This window comes from Falco peregrinus, chromosome 1 (genome assembly GCF_023634155.1).
Source record: "Falco peregrinus isolate bFalPer1 chromosome 1, bFalPer1.pri, whole genome shotgun sequence".
In the NCBI taxonomy this organism is placed as follows: Eukaryota; Metazoa; Chordata; class Aves; order Falconiformes; family Falconidae; genus Falco; species Falco peregrinus.
This window is the reverse complement of record NC_073721.1, coordinates 8,470,532-8,484,765: the sequence shown is the minus strand read 5'-3', so window position 1 is coordinate 8,484,765 and position 14,234 is coordinate 8,470,532. Positions and strand designations below refer to the sequence as shown.

The 14,234-nt window shown below is 39.1% G+C and overlaps 1 protein-coding gene across 27 annotated transcripts in view; it reads left to right on the top strand.

Annotated features, from left to right (window-relative positions):
• KCNMA1 (potassium calcium-activated channel subfamily M alpha 1) overlaps positions 1–14,234 on the top strand; it is a 505,717-nt gene that overhangs the window by 442,663 nt on the left and 48,820 nt on the right. For all 27 annotated transcript variants that reach the window (XM_055802251.1, XM_055802256.1, XM_055802243.1 and 24 more), the window contains 3 exons: positions 3,227–3,350; positions 6,263–6,487; positions 10,010–10,202. In XM_055802251.1, the coding sequence (XP_055658226.1) occupies positions 3,227–3,350; positions 6,263–6,487; positions 10,010–10,202 (542 nt within the window). The remainder of the gene's footprint in view (positions 1–3,226; positions 3,351–6,262; positions 6,488–10,009; positions 10,203–14,234) is intronic.

The window sequence follows — 14,234 nt, the reverse complement described above, 5'->3', positions numbered from 1 at the left end:
ATCAATTCCATTTTGAAGTACATAAGGCGGTGTATCTTCTAACATTTGAGGACAAAGTTGGACTTTAGTAGTAAACAGTCTTCAACCCTCATAGACATCTTCAGGGATTGCTCTACTGAGAATGAAAAAACATTCATTAAAGAGAGATTAAAATAATAGCTTAGCACAGAAGATTTAAATCTGAAAAACAAACTTTTATGTAAAAAAACACAGATTCCGAAACACAAAGCATTGTTAGTCTTATCACGGTTTCCTTCTCGGGCAATAATTCATTCAGCTAAAGTAAAAGTAGTACAATAGTATCTGTTAGCATACTTTCTTGTGTCCCATACCATCTGCTTCTTTTAAGGCTCCCACTTGCTGTACTCTGAGCAGTGAAGCACAGGATCCAAACAGTTTATCATATTGCAAATAAGTGCATGTATTGATTTTGAAAAAATAAACACCTTTTTTGGTTTCGAATCACAATTTGTTACCTAAAACTTCAATAGGGGGTTATATCTGATGATTCTCATTCTTCATCCCTTCCATATCATGCTGTCTGTTTAAACCTGAGATAACTAGAAAATATAGTATTGAGGTAAATGTCTAATAAATCTTTGGCACGAGCTACTTTGAATATTTCCTTTTAGGATCCGAGGCGCTTACCCAAAAGAGACCTACACTTGGCTTTAAGCACTCACACACTATCGCCTTATACCCCAAGGCAGTTAACCATAATTCGATGTCAGGTATCTGTTATTAACTGCTCTGTTACAATATTCATTTCAATCTATCTAGTTTTAAATCTCAGAGCAGAAAAGAAACACTGATTAGAAAATTAGAATGTGGCCTTTATTACCAGTTGATTGATTATAGTTTCTTTGATGAAGGGAAAGAGGGAAAAAATAAATCCCTTCCTATAAGCATCTGATTTCTGAAAGGAGGTGGTGAATTGATCAGTGAACTTTGCTTTTGTTTCAGTGCTCTTCTAGGAAAGCTTGTCGAGAAGTGTCTTGTGACAGTTTGGGGAAAACCAGCCTAAACCCACCATTTCTCAGTGGAAGCTCCTGAAGATTCCCAACCATTTGGCAAAACTTCCTTATTTTGAAACACATAGCTAAAATACCCCATCAGAAAAAACCAGCAAGGACAGAGCGCCACAAAATGTTGTCTGAACGTTTGTGCAACCTTCCAGTGGGATTGTCTCCATGGTTGCAAACCTTGCTGTACCACAAGCCGCTATGAGCAGCAAGGAATGCCCTATGAGCAGCATCACAGTTAGCCCTCAGCCAAAGCTACCGTGGCTGCAGCTCACTGATGGATGGAGTAAGAAAATGCAGTAGATATTTTTCTAGAAATTAAAAAAAAACACAAACAAACAAACAAAACAAACACAACACCCCCCCCCCCCCCCACCCCACACACGCACAAAAACAAACCCACACCAATCAAAACCTCACAACAGAACCCATTGGTACAGCTTTTTCACCGGGAAGCCACCTCTGCTTCCTACAAAAGAGGGAGCGCACTTATGCAAAGGTTTTTTGTTATTAAACCTGGAGTAGGGTCAGAGGCTCCAGGCAGACCCCCAGAGACTCCTCTGCTGCCAGCGGCTTGATAGTGAAATGCACTGAACTGTATCTCTGTTGAGTGAATATAAAAAACTTTGAAAACGTGGTGTTCCTTTTTCCAGATAAGTCTGTCTTATGCCTTGGCCGGGTAGTGCATTGCTTTTTCTTAAGCATCAGAAATTTCTGGTGTAAGTGGGATGTTGTATTATTGGTTTCTCAAGTGTTTTTAAGCCACTTCCAGTGGATCTGACCCTGTTTGAGTGAAATGAATGAGAATTTTCCACTGATTTGAATGGATATATAATCAGTGGCTATAAAATTACACAAGTTAATCACCGTGACGGAATTAGAGATTATACCTTTCTTAGGCATGCAAGCATAACTGTTTTAAGCATGGTAACTTATTGTACTCTATTCAGGGTAAATTCATCTCTCTCATACACAGTATTCAAAGTCTGCCTTAGCAGACTATGCAGCAGAGAGGTTCATACCACAGGCTGCAGCTCATGTGCTTTAAAAGCAGGAAACTTTCCAGTTTTGAGAGTTCAGCTAATATGTTCTCGAACAGCTTTCAAAAAGCAAACTGCTTTAAAATTTGGCTAGCTGTCTCAGAGTAGTTAGCATATTCCTACATTGCAAATACTTCCTTCTTTGAGATGTTACAATTCTGCATCATGATATTTCAAGTGTTCATGACAAAAAGCTAAAGACTGTACTTTTGCCAGACAACGCTCTGTTCCCTCCTTGAATTTAAGATATTAGGGTCAGTTTACCCTGTGCCTTGTAAACACGGTCCTTCTTCTAATGCTGTTGTATAGAGCAATCACTTAGGGGTGCGTCTGGGAGTGTTGGAGTCACTTAGTACTAGCTTAATGTCTGATGTAAATGAAAGGACTGGATGTGTCTGCCCTTAGATATAACTAAATAGCTGGAGAGCAAGTTTATAAAAATGTCTTTCCTTTGCTTCTCCTTTGAGGCTTAAAATCTTGTTGTAAAAGCAGTTAGAAGGTTATCACAGGTAGAGTTGCCACAGAAAATGGACATTGTTGTTTGGTATTGAAATCATGTATTCCAGATGTGGGCATTTGTTAGTCAGTCGACTCTAAAATGACATACTGTTGAATCTTTAAAGGGCTTCAGTTTGGGAAAGCAAAATATGATTGGGCAAATTGCTAAAATATTTAAAGTGCAGCCTGTTAAAGCTTTTACTGCGAAGAGCATCATGTCAGAAGTTGTATGTGGTAAAAGCAAGTAATTGGCTTTCCATACTTATGCCAGTCAGCCAGCATGGGGCTCTGTTCCTATCCCTTCTACTTCATTGCAGATGCTAACAGTAACGTTGATATTTATTTTGAGGGGTGGGACAGGAAAGAAAAAAAAAAAAAAAACAACAAACTTTTAGGGATGTGATGATGCCAGAAAGCCCTGTTTGACATGGTTATTTGTGTAGAAAGAGTACAGAAAATCTTTGAAAACGCACCCAAAATTGAAAAATTGACTTTTTTTTCTTTTCGGCTTTTGTTTAAAAGTGCTCGCATTGAAAGCATGTTCAAGTGTAAATACATTTCATTTTTTCACTTTTATCCCTCTTTATATGCAGCTCTTGGGATATCTTTCCATTCATAATTCATAATATTTTCCACTTATGTTGTCCTCAACTTGTTTTTCCCCAGGCACGACCCCTTGCTAATTCCTGGCAACGAGCAGATTGACAATATGGATGCCAATGTGAAAAAATATGACTCTACAGGGATGTTTCATTGGTGTCCAGCCAAGGACATTGAAAAAGTCATTTTGGTAGGTATTGATGATAAGTTGTGTTTGAAAAGGTTGGTTGAGCTGTAGAACTGATGTGTAATGGATTAATAAATTAATCGCTACTATCATTAAATCCAGCATATTGAAATCAGAAACACATCGTGGTGTAATTGAAACTAGCATTTTGGTTAAAGAATTATGATTATGTAAATCTGTATGCCAAGTGCAACGATAAAAATTGGTCCAAGATAGAGAATTTCTTTTTCATAAGTTGAAATGCGCATATGTGGTTTAAATCTTTAGAGAATTATGATTGGAAATATTTAAATGTTTACATACCCCATTTATGTTTTTACAGAAGGCAGTAATGATTCTAATGCGGGCAAGTGTTGCTTTGCATTCTCTTATTTAATGATGTGAATTTTGCTCTATTAGAACTCCTCCCAATTTCCTGCATTCCAAGATGCCCAAATAGGCCACAGTAGGATGTTGCAGCAAGCGTAGTCTAGGTTTGTTTCATTTGTTTAACTGGGGAAACCATCAAACTGACTCAAGTCATTAAAAATAATTAGAAGACCTATCAAGGTCTGTTTTGCTCGGTGAAAGTTTGTGCCACTTGTGTTCGTGTACTTATGCCTATGAGTAACAAGTAACTAACTCTGGATCTCCTATGCAAAAGTGATGATACTTGAAATGAAATCCCTGGTGGATCTTCACTTTGTCACACTTCATAAAGCGTTTCCTGAGCTCGCTCTCTTAGATTTTCCTGCGCTGTGGTGTGGTATAACCAATGATGGTGACAGCCCTGGTTTATTCTAGAAGTCAGGGGTTAAAAGCTTGCCTCCACTTCTCCTCAGGGGCTCCTGTAATAACCGTGGCATTGCCTGGAATTGAAATATCAGTGTTTAAACAGCCAGGCAAGTAAATTCCAAATTCTGGAGACTGATCTGTGAGACAGAGTTTGGTGGAACAGCTTTAAATAGTATGCATTTTTATGAACCCAGCAGGCAAGGAGAGGCAGCCCTGCTGTACAGTACTTTATAATCGACAGAGATAGAAATCTTTCCTCATGCTCTAAACACATTTTAGCCAACAACCTTTACAGTTTGTCCCACTTTGAAAAGTGTTTCTTGCAAAATGGCACCGTGGAGTGCATTATTTATCACCTCTTGGTGATGCCATGCCAATTTTCCCCCTGCTAGCCCCTGTGTCTGCAAGTCTGGCCAGGTTCTTTCAGCTCTGTGCATCACCATCAATAAAGACGCTGCCAACAAAATGCTTCCCTGCACCTTTTGAAACTCACAGTCCACAATTTACGTCTGCATTCATATCCATGCAAATTTAATACTGTCCTTAGAGAGCACACAAGTACAAATTAGTACATAATTTGAAGATGATGGGATTTCCCAGGTTGTCAATTCAATACTTGATGATGCCTCAGCCAGAAAATAATTCATTTTTCTGACCAAGGTCTGTTTTGGCTCTGTGAGAGTCCTCCAGCAGTAACAGGCAGTAAGAACTTTTTTTTTGACTTGCAGTCAAATTTCTGTGGCTACATACAGTTCTATGACTACAGAGTGACATCGTTTTACGTAATTTTTTTCAAGACTTGGTCTCTGTCCTGTAAAGTCTGAGTATTCCGGACCCATAGGCAGAGGCATGGGACAACTTACATGCTTGAGCATTCACTTATGTCTTCTGCTGTTCGAAGGGCCAAGAGCACTCTCTTGGTAGAGTTGTGTAAAAACCAGTGTAATTGCCCTAGAGAAAACTCATGTATTTTTCAACTGATGAGAAAATGTCCAGGGTTCCTGTTCGCTTTATATAGTGAACACCTCTGCTGCATATTCCAATCTGTATTGCACCTTGTCATGCTTCCATAATTTAGAAGAAGGACATAACCTATGGATAAGTGAGAAGAAAAAATTGCAGTTCACCATTGTCTTAGTTTTATTCATGGTCAAAACATCTCTGTAACAATCCTGAGTGTACAACTTCTTGGCAATATGATTTAAGTGGATCTGCAGCTACTCGCTGGAGTGCAGCTAAGACTGGCTCCAGAAATGAGGGTCATTTTTTTCCTAATGACTTTATTTAATCATATTGGTGTTTGAGTTGCTTGCTCAACTGACATTACCACTGATGAAATTAGTGCAAAGATTTATTCTTGTCACTGAGACAAGAAGATAATTCTGATCATCATTCAAGTGTTCTCCATGAGGGTTTTTTTTCCCTTTATCTGTTGAACAAGTCAGGAAGTGCAGAAGGCCTGAAAAATTAGTATTAGTCGTCTTGCCCACCCAGTTTTTGTTACTGAGAGAAGCTCTGTGGAGTGCTGTGGGCAGCCATTGTAAAGCAGAGCAGTGCAAAGCGTTCTTCAATTGCTTCTCAGGGTGGTAGCAGCTTGTCCTAAAATAAGAACCCTGACTCTAAGAGAATATGGTCCTCAGTTCACAAGGTACATGTAATACCGCCAAGCCCTACTAAGACCATTGGGCGCTCACGTTTTCCATTCCAAATTGATGCTGAAAAGACCCCACCAGTGAGTATTCAGCTAAGGTGCCGTTTTGCATCTCTTTTCTATAATCCTTCTAATGACTAAACATGTAGTAGGTCAAAATCTGTTCTTAGCTAAACCCATAGTACTTTGATTGTAACCAGAGTCTTAATCCACATATATAGAAACACGTATAGGACCAGAATTCAGTCCAGTACAATGTCTTCCTGAACATCGAAGGACTTGCAAACAAGAACGAAATTTTCTTCCGCTGAGCAAGTTTAATAAATGATAACTAAGGGTAAAATGAACAGCTATTATCAAACCGCTTCTTTGTGCATGAAAACAATATTGAGAGTTGTGTTTTTCCTGGTTTAAAACTCAATATATGATTTAAGCTTCCCTTTGTTTCATTTTTCCCTTGTCTTTTTGTTTTGTTTTGTTTTTTCTTTAGACTCGAAGTGAAGCAGCGATGACAGTTTTAAGTGGGCATGTAGTCGTTTGCATATTTGGGGATGTTAAATCTGCTTTGATTGGATTAAGAAATTTAGTGATGCCATTACGAGCCAGCAACTTTCACTACCATGAACTCAAGCACATTGTGTTTGTGGGTTCACTTGAATACCTGAGAAGGGAATGGGAGACACTGCATAACTTCCCCAAGGTTTCAATCTTGCCTGTAAGTCCAAAGCCATATTATTGATACTTTGTTATTTAGGACACCAACTGGACAGATTCGTATTGACTTTGATCTTAGGCTTTTTTACTTTTGTCTACTTGTAGGCCTGAGGACTTAGATTTTCCCTTTACTGTGTCTATGAAAACAGAGCCCTTTGAGACCTTATTAGAAGATATTTGCTGCAGTGTTCGGTTCCTCATCATCCTCATTGGATGAATTTCAGCTGCTATCAAATGTATTAGCTGTGTTATGTATCGAACATTCGCTGTAGTGCTCTGCATGTAAGCTGGCTTTGATGTTGTGATTTCTCTGACAGAATGACAGTAGTTATTTATTACGTTATTTAGGTATTTATGCCCTCAAAACCTCTGAAAAAAATTAGTTACTCTTTCTACATAATAGCCCTTTATAGTCATAAAACCTTCCTGTAGGCTGGCCTACTCTAGAAGGGGCATTGCCGTAGCGCTTCAGTTCAGCGTCCTGCCATACCTGTGTGTGGAAGTGCGGCAAAACCTTGACCCTTTTGAAAGCTCGTATTGATTTTAGTAGCGACAACCACTAAACCCACAATCCAGAGATTCCTTTCTCTCCTATGTATTGTTATCATTCGCTCATATGCATGCTCAAAGTGTGGGAACACGACAAACAAGTGAAGCCCTTCAAACTGGTGATCTTGGATGGTTATAGCTATAAATGACCCGCAAAGGTGTAGGCAGGAGGGCCAGAAGGCCTCAGGGTGAGTATAGAAGAGAATGCTATGTACGTTACAGAGTAAAGTTAGTTTGGATGTTTTCATCAGACTGAAAACTTAACAATTTACCAGTACTTAATAATAACATTTCAGCAGTTAAAAATAAATAAATCGGTGATGGATATAACTTAGGCTGAATAATTGGGAAAATAGTTGTAGAACGGGAAGGCTGCCTTCACTTTTTGATTAATTCAGGCTGTAGGTCGGTCTTAGTGTAAATGCAGTTTTAGTGTTAGCCATTGGCTTTTCTCTGTTAATTGATACAACAGATGGTGTCACAAGATTCTCTGCTGTCACAAAAAGGGTGTCAGTATCAGATTTGGTCACCGTCCTCCTCTTCCTGCCAATTCATTTTAATTCCAGTCACTGTGAAGGCTAAAGACTAAGGAATAAGAATTAAATTAATAAATATGTTTAATAGTAGGGCAAAATCGAATCCAGCTACTACTTCCAAGCTATCCAGTATATAATGCATATCCATTACAATGATTTGTGTTTGTAAAGTTTTAATTCTAAATTCTGAAGAAGCATTGAGGAAATGTACACCATCTTTACATTCCCAATCAGTTTGCACCCAAATTACCAAATATTTTAGGTATTTATGCCCGCAAAACCTTTGAAAAAAATTAGCTACTCTTTCTACGTAATAGCCCTCTATAGTCGTAAAACCTTCCTGTAGGCTGGCCTACTCTAGAAGGGGCATTGCCGTAGCGCTTCAGTTCAGCGTCCTGCCATACCTGTGTGTGGAAGTGCGGCAAAACCTTGACCCTTTTGAAAGCTCGTATTGATTTTAGTAGGGACAACCACTAAACCCACAATCCAGAGGTCCTTTGGTAGTCCATAACTACCAAAAAGTAGTTATGGACTAATTTCAACTTAAACAGCTTAAATAGTTGATGCTCCTTTAAAAATACAGAATATGTAAAGGAATTGTATCTTACACAATGATCAAGAGTGCTGAGCAGACCACACAGATTTCATGGCTTTTTCTTTTCTTATCTTCCTCAGCCTATGTGGTTCAAAACGATGATATAAAGTTTAAAATGTCAGCATTATTCTGATATAATTAATTTAAAATTCTACTGATCTTTCTGAGATCATACTGGTAGGAATGATGTGTTACAGGGAAGCCACTCAAACTCGTTTCTTACTTCTTTGTGCTTTGGTTCACGAGGTAAAATTTGCTGCTGATATCTAATGGGGATGTGGTTACAGCTGAATATAAAAACATTTGTTCTGGTTTAGTAAAAAAAAAAAAGGTGGAAATTTCATTTGAAGTCTGTATTAAAAGAGGCATTTAAGCTGCTGACTAAACGCTCAAAAAGTAGGCAAATGCCAATTTTAAATATCCTCAGGCAGCCTTAATTCTGTCCCTTTGCATAAAATCATTAAGAGTAAGCCTTTAATTAATTACATGATTGTATATTATTTTTCCCCACAGAAATCCTGCTTCACTTGGTGCACAGTACAGACACAAAGGGCAGAATTAAAGTGGTAGTAATAATAATATCCTAACTTTTAAGTACTTTATGAGTAAACCATATCTGTTTGATATAGACTGTTTCCCACAAGGTTTCATGCCTCAGATTATTGAAAGTAACGTGGAATGGTCAGGCTGGTATCTGAAACTAGGTGGCAATCACTGAATAAGAATTGAGCTCTGCCTTCACTTTCTGCATTTTAAATTCACTTTTGCACTGAATATTCTCAGTGGAGTTCAGGAGACGTTCACCATGAGTGAACAGGAGATGGAAGACTAGGGTCTTGACTTGGTTTTATGAAAGTTGCTGTGTGACAAGGGGACAGCTTAGTCTCCTCATCATCATTAGGGTCTTTGGGTACCAAACCATGTGAGGCAGCAGAGCAGAATCTAGTTTCCATGCAAAAATCTTTTTTTTTTTTTTTTCCTGGACCTTGCAGCCCCTGTGACATAGGCTTAGTATTTTGTAACTAGAGATGTGGACTGTTGCATGTGAAAGGCAAGTGTTATCTTTAAACAAAGCATAAGGGGTTAAATGTCATGTCTTAGTTGTGTTAACTAAGGAAAAAAAACCCACAGACTGCCACAGTATTTCATTTTAATTATTGCATTCCCTGATTGAGAATTGTGGCAGTAGGGAACGTGGCACGAGTTGTGCCCAGTAAGATAGTCTTGTTTCTGTTTCAAAGGGTTTAAGCACACAGCTTTGAAGATCGGTTTGTTTTCCTTCTAGAAGCACCAAAAGCATGCATTGGAAAGGATTAACCTTTTTTGTGTATGGCTTCAGGTAGAAAAAAAATAGCTTTATCCTGATTACCTTTCAAAAGTGTAGGACACATAATGCTTTCCTGTTTAAATTGCTATTCTTTTGCCCAAGACCATTGTGGCTCGGTAGTAGATAAATAGACATTTTAAACACACCCCTTGTTATATTCGGAGAGCCAGAGGTTGCCACATGATAGCAACTTAAATCAAGACAATTTCAAGTCACCGATGAGATGTAGAATGCTGGCATTATTCCTGTTTCTTGTTTGTTAGTAATAGCTTGACTCAGTATTGAGACTGAACCTAAAATGCTGCCATCAGCACCAACTACCCTTTAGATTAGCACACATCTCCTATTCCCTGGCACATAGTTAGACCAGCCTAATGTCAGAGCATAAAAAAGATAGTTGTTAAATAATTTCCCAAAGCTCCTTCTCAATCTTTAATTTGTTTTTCTTTTTTTTTCCTTTCCTGCCCCCCCTCTTTTTTTTTTTTCCTTTTTTTTTTTTTTTCCTCTGTGCCGAAGGGTACGCCATTAAGTCGGGCTGATTTAAGGGCTGTCAACATCAACCTCTGCGACATGTGCGTTATCCTGTCAGCCAATCAGAATAATATTGATGATGCTTCGCTGCAGGACAAGGAATGCATCTTGGCGTCACTCAACATCAAATCTATGCAGTTTGATGACAGCATTGGGGTCTTGCAGGCTAATTCCCAAGGTAAGGACTGCCCTATAATACTTCTCTGCAGTGCCTACAGGGGACAGGACCTGGCAGGAAGAATATCCCTCACTCAGTAATTCAAAGAGCCCTACATCAGCTTGCTTGACAGTTAAACCTGCTGATTGGTTTGATGGCTTTTAAAGGGACAGTCATGTAGTTTCTCTGCTACATCACAAAGCACGTCTTGTAGAGGAAAAATGAATGAATGTGAAATTGGCATTTAAAAAAAAAAAATTGTGAAAAAATATATCAAATTATTGCTTTTTCACCCTGCCCTGCTCTGTGGCTTTCTTACTGGGGCAGTTGCTCCTATGTAGCTGAACCTAACTCAGAATACCTGAAGCATCTGTCTAACAAGATTTCTTTTTTTATGTAAAGCACATTGCAATTGCAGAGAAAAAGGGATGAGTTATGCAAGCCAAAAAATAAAAAGAACAAGGATTTTAAATTGTCTTTACAGTTCCTGTGCCTTCTTGCTCAAAAAGCCACACAGAATTAACTCAGAGCTGATTTCTTCCCATGGTTTGGCATGTACTTGTCCCATTTAAGGACGTTGAGCAAAATCCTTCACTCTTTGCTGCAAGTAGGGGACTGATTCATAGGTAGCCAAAGGCTATTTTACACCAACTGTGTCTGTGCAAAGCAGCTGCAAAGCAGTCATAAGCACCCTGGCAAAGACCATCAGTGTAAAAACAATCATCTTACCATCCCTGAAGGGTCTTGCAGCTTATGCAGCTGAAGTTCTACCTTTGATAAACCTATTAAGTGCTGCAGTAAATATTCCCTCTGGATCTAGCCCTGCTATAAATGTAGGTGTAGAAAGGATAGTGCTGTGGTCTGCAATTTCCCTGTGAGCCTGACCTAGAGATAGTTTTCCCTCAAGGACTGTGAGAACTAAGATTAGGTTCAGTTTTTGCTCTTTACTATTTCTAATCAGGAAATAGGAATTATGAGCCAAAAATCAGAGGCAGCCGTGTAACTTCTTGAACGTGGAAAATTCTTTCTTAGAATCAGCAATAAAACTGTGGAATTTAATACTAGAATTAAGTTGTACCAGGAAACTAAAAGTTTGAAATTTTCAAAGTCAGGTTGGATAGTCCTCTGGATAACAAGTTGATTTAGAGAAGAGGAAGAAGGAACTGTTTTTTTCAATCCCTTGAGTGTTTGAAGTTTTAAATCCGTGGCCTGGAACCAATACAACCCAAAATATTTTAGGGTTCTTCCCTTAAAAATTTATGAGGCTGACTTGCTCATGCTATGATAACTTATAGGGAACTCATTGTCAAGTGGAAGACAGGCATGGAGGTTCTTGTTTTGTTGATTTAGACCTGGCATTTAAAATTTTACATCTCCAAACCAAATGTGTGATTTTGCTACCAGTCTATGGGCTGTTCTTTGGTGGCGCTCTCTCAGTCTCCTGTCACACAGGTAATTAAAACCATCAAGAAATCTGTTTGCCTCACCCGTTTCCTCCCTTCCTTCTTGTTCTTGAGCATGGGCAGTCTGAGAGAATATCCTTCTTCTGCCTTTGCACAGAGATTAGTAGTATTTCCATCACTTGGCTGCTATATTTTACCTCTGGGAGCACACTGGATCTTAGACTGGATTAAGTGTCTTGTACACCACAGGAACACCTGTCATTTTTTAGTCTCCATCCTTGGAGGTGTTCAATACCTGACTGCATAAAGCCCTGAAGAACGTGATCTGACCTCATAGCTGGTCCTGCTTTGAGCACCAAGTCAGACTGGAGACCCTCTGATGTCCCTTCCAGCCTCAATTGTTCAGTGCTTCTGCAATATCCAGGCTGGTGCTATAGCACAACCCCCATAGGTCAGGACATCCCGACTGGGTCCGTGGTCCAAGTCCCTTCAGCCCTGTTCGGTGTTGCTGATGCAGAGAAGCAGAGACACAATAGGTTAGCACATACGTACAAATTACAAATCCTGGCCATTTCTTCAGGTAAATATCAGTATCAGTCTGCATGTAAAAAAGGCAAAAAAAAAAAAAAAAAAAGGCGTGACTCTTTCTGTAGCTTTTCTGGGAAACAGGGTGTAACGTGGGGCAGGCAACAACCAGCAGCCTATTTTAGTTGGGAGCACTGACTAGGGAGGAGTTCTTCTAAAACCAGTTGCTTCAGAAAATAATTATCTTCCAAGTAAATTCTCTGCTTATGGTATCCACAACCAAACTGGTTGCATTGCCTTCAGTACAGTATATTTTCTTGAAGGACCTTGAATACAATGGTTAGACTGTCAGAAACAATTAGATCAGTAGACAGCACAAACTTTACTGGAAATTATATCCAATGTGACATTTTTGTCTATGAAATGCAGCTTTAACGTACGGTGGACACAACTATCATGACAACTATATAAACCATTGATTCAACTTTTGCTGGTCAACAAGCAGCACACTAGAACCACCTCACAGCTCCATACCAACAATTAAGTACCTTTATTTACAGAGCAACTTGGCATTTTACTTTTGTTTAAACATTTTTGACTTAGTTGACGTACTTATCCTTAACACATTAGCTGGTACAAGCCTTAAGTATAGCCAGTCTGAATTTTTTCTAGATCTGAATGTATGAAATTGAATGAAGACATTCCTCACCAATGCCATTCTTTGACAGAGTGTTCTGGGCTGTTCTTTTGTGTGACTTCTATTACTGGTCATAGGGAAGACTGACATTAGAAAACCTGAGTGTGTGGAAGAATGTTAATTGACCTGTGACAGAGTGTTGAAAAAAGAAGAAACGAAACAAAACAAAACATGTGGACAACCTGAGAAACGTATGGGCTAAGCTGTGAGAATTTTGGTGAGGGAATTAACAGCATAATCCTACCCCTGCTATTCTGAGTAATAAGCTAGTATAATTCTGTAGTCAGCAGTGGAATCTCATGCAAAAGCCTGATGTATATTTTATGTTTTATGCCTCTGAAAAGGAAAAAAATAATAGAGTAATTTAACTTATAGGTTATCAAATGCACAAGGATCTTTCCTGGTTTTATCTGTGGTTATTTCACTTCAGTGTCAGACAAAAGATGGCACCAGTGCAAGAAGTGTGCCATAAAAAGCAGGATGCAAATTTATATAATGTTCAGTTAAGCCATAATCCTTGGCTAGTGCTGAGGTACTGGGCCGTATTTATATCTCCTCCGTTCTAAGTTGTTAGCAGAAAAAGAACCCACAAATTTTGGGATTTCATTCCCTTTCCCCCAGAGCCTCACCCTCACCACCTGGTTCAATAGCAAGGTTGCTTCCAGTCCTAGGCATATGAACATTCATCACTAGCAGCCAACCAACCTTCTGTATCCATCCAGACGTGCCCTTTCCAACCAGGGACACAGCATTGTGCCGACTGAACCCAGGAGTAATCCAAGAGGAAAAGTGTTGTGGAAGGAACAGGAGGGTGGACCTGTGACAGCAAGGCTTCTTGACAGGGAAAGTTCTGTAAATAGGGCTGCTAATTCCCAATGAAGGTAACTGCCGAAAGAAAGTCTATGGAATTAATCTGGTTTATATCAGCAAAGGATTTGCTCCTTACTGGTTCAAGATGAACTTAGTACACACACACAGCCATTCTCATGCAGGAACAAAGACTTGCTAGTGTCTTCTTGTAGTGTTACAATATTCCTGGGCTTTTGGACTGGGTAGCATTAATTATCTGGACCTTCCTTAAGTAGTGTGAGAACACTTTTGTCTTCTGATCTGCCTGCCTTGAGTCCTAACTGATCCTGCCAGAATTGCATCTTAATCAATCAGAGTGCTCTGCCTTGACCTGAAGAAGAAAAAAAAATATTTCATAGTTCAAAGGCACAGAAAAAAACCCAAAAAACCTACTATATCATGGACCAGAGCTACAAAGGACCCTGGAGTACCCAGAGCAGATGAAAGTTAACTAAGTTGTCAAATCTATGTTCATCATCAGCTGTCTAGAAACATATGACCAAACGCATGACTACAGAGAACTGTGAATGGAAACAAGATGCCTTCCATAGAAGGAAAAGCTTACTAACTGTTCTGGAA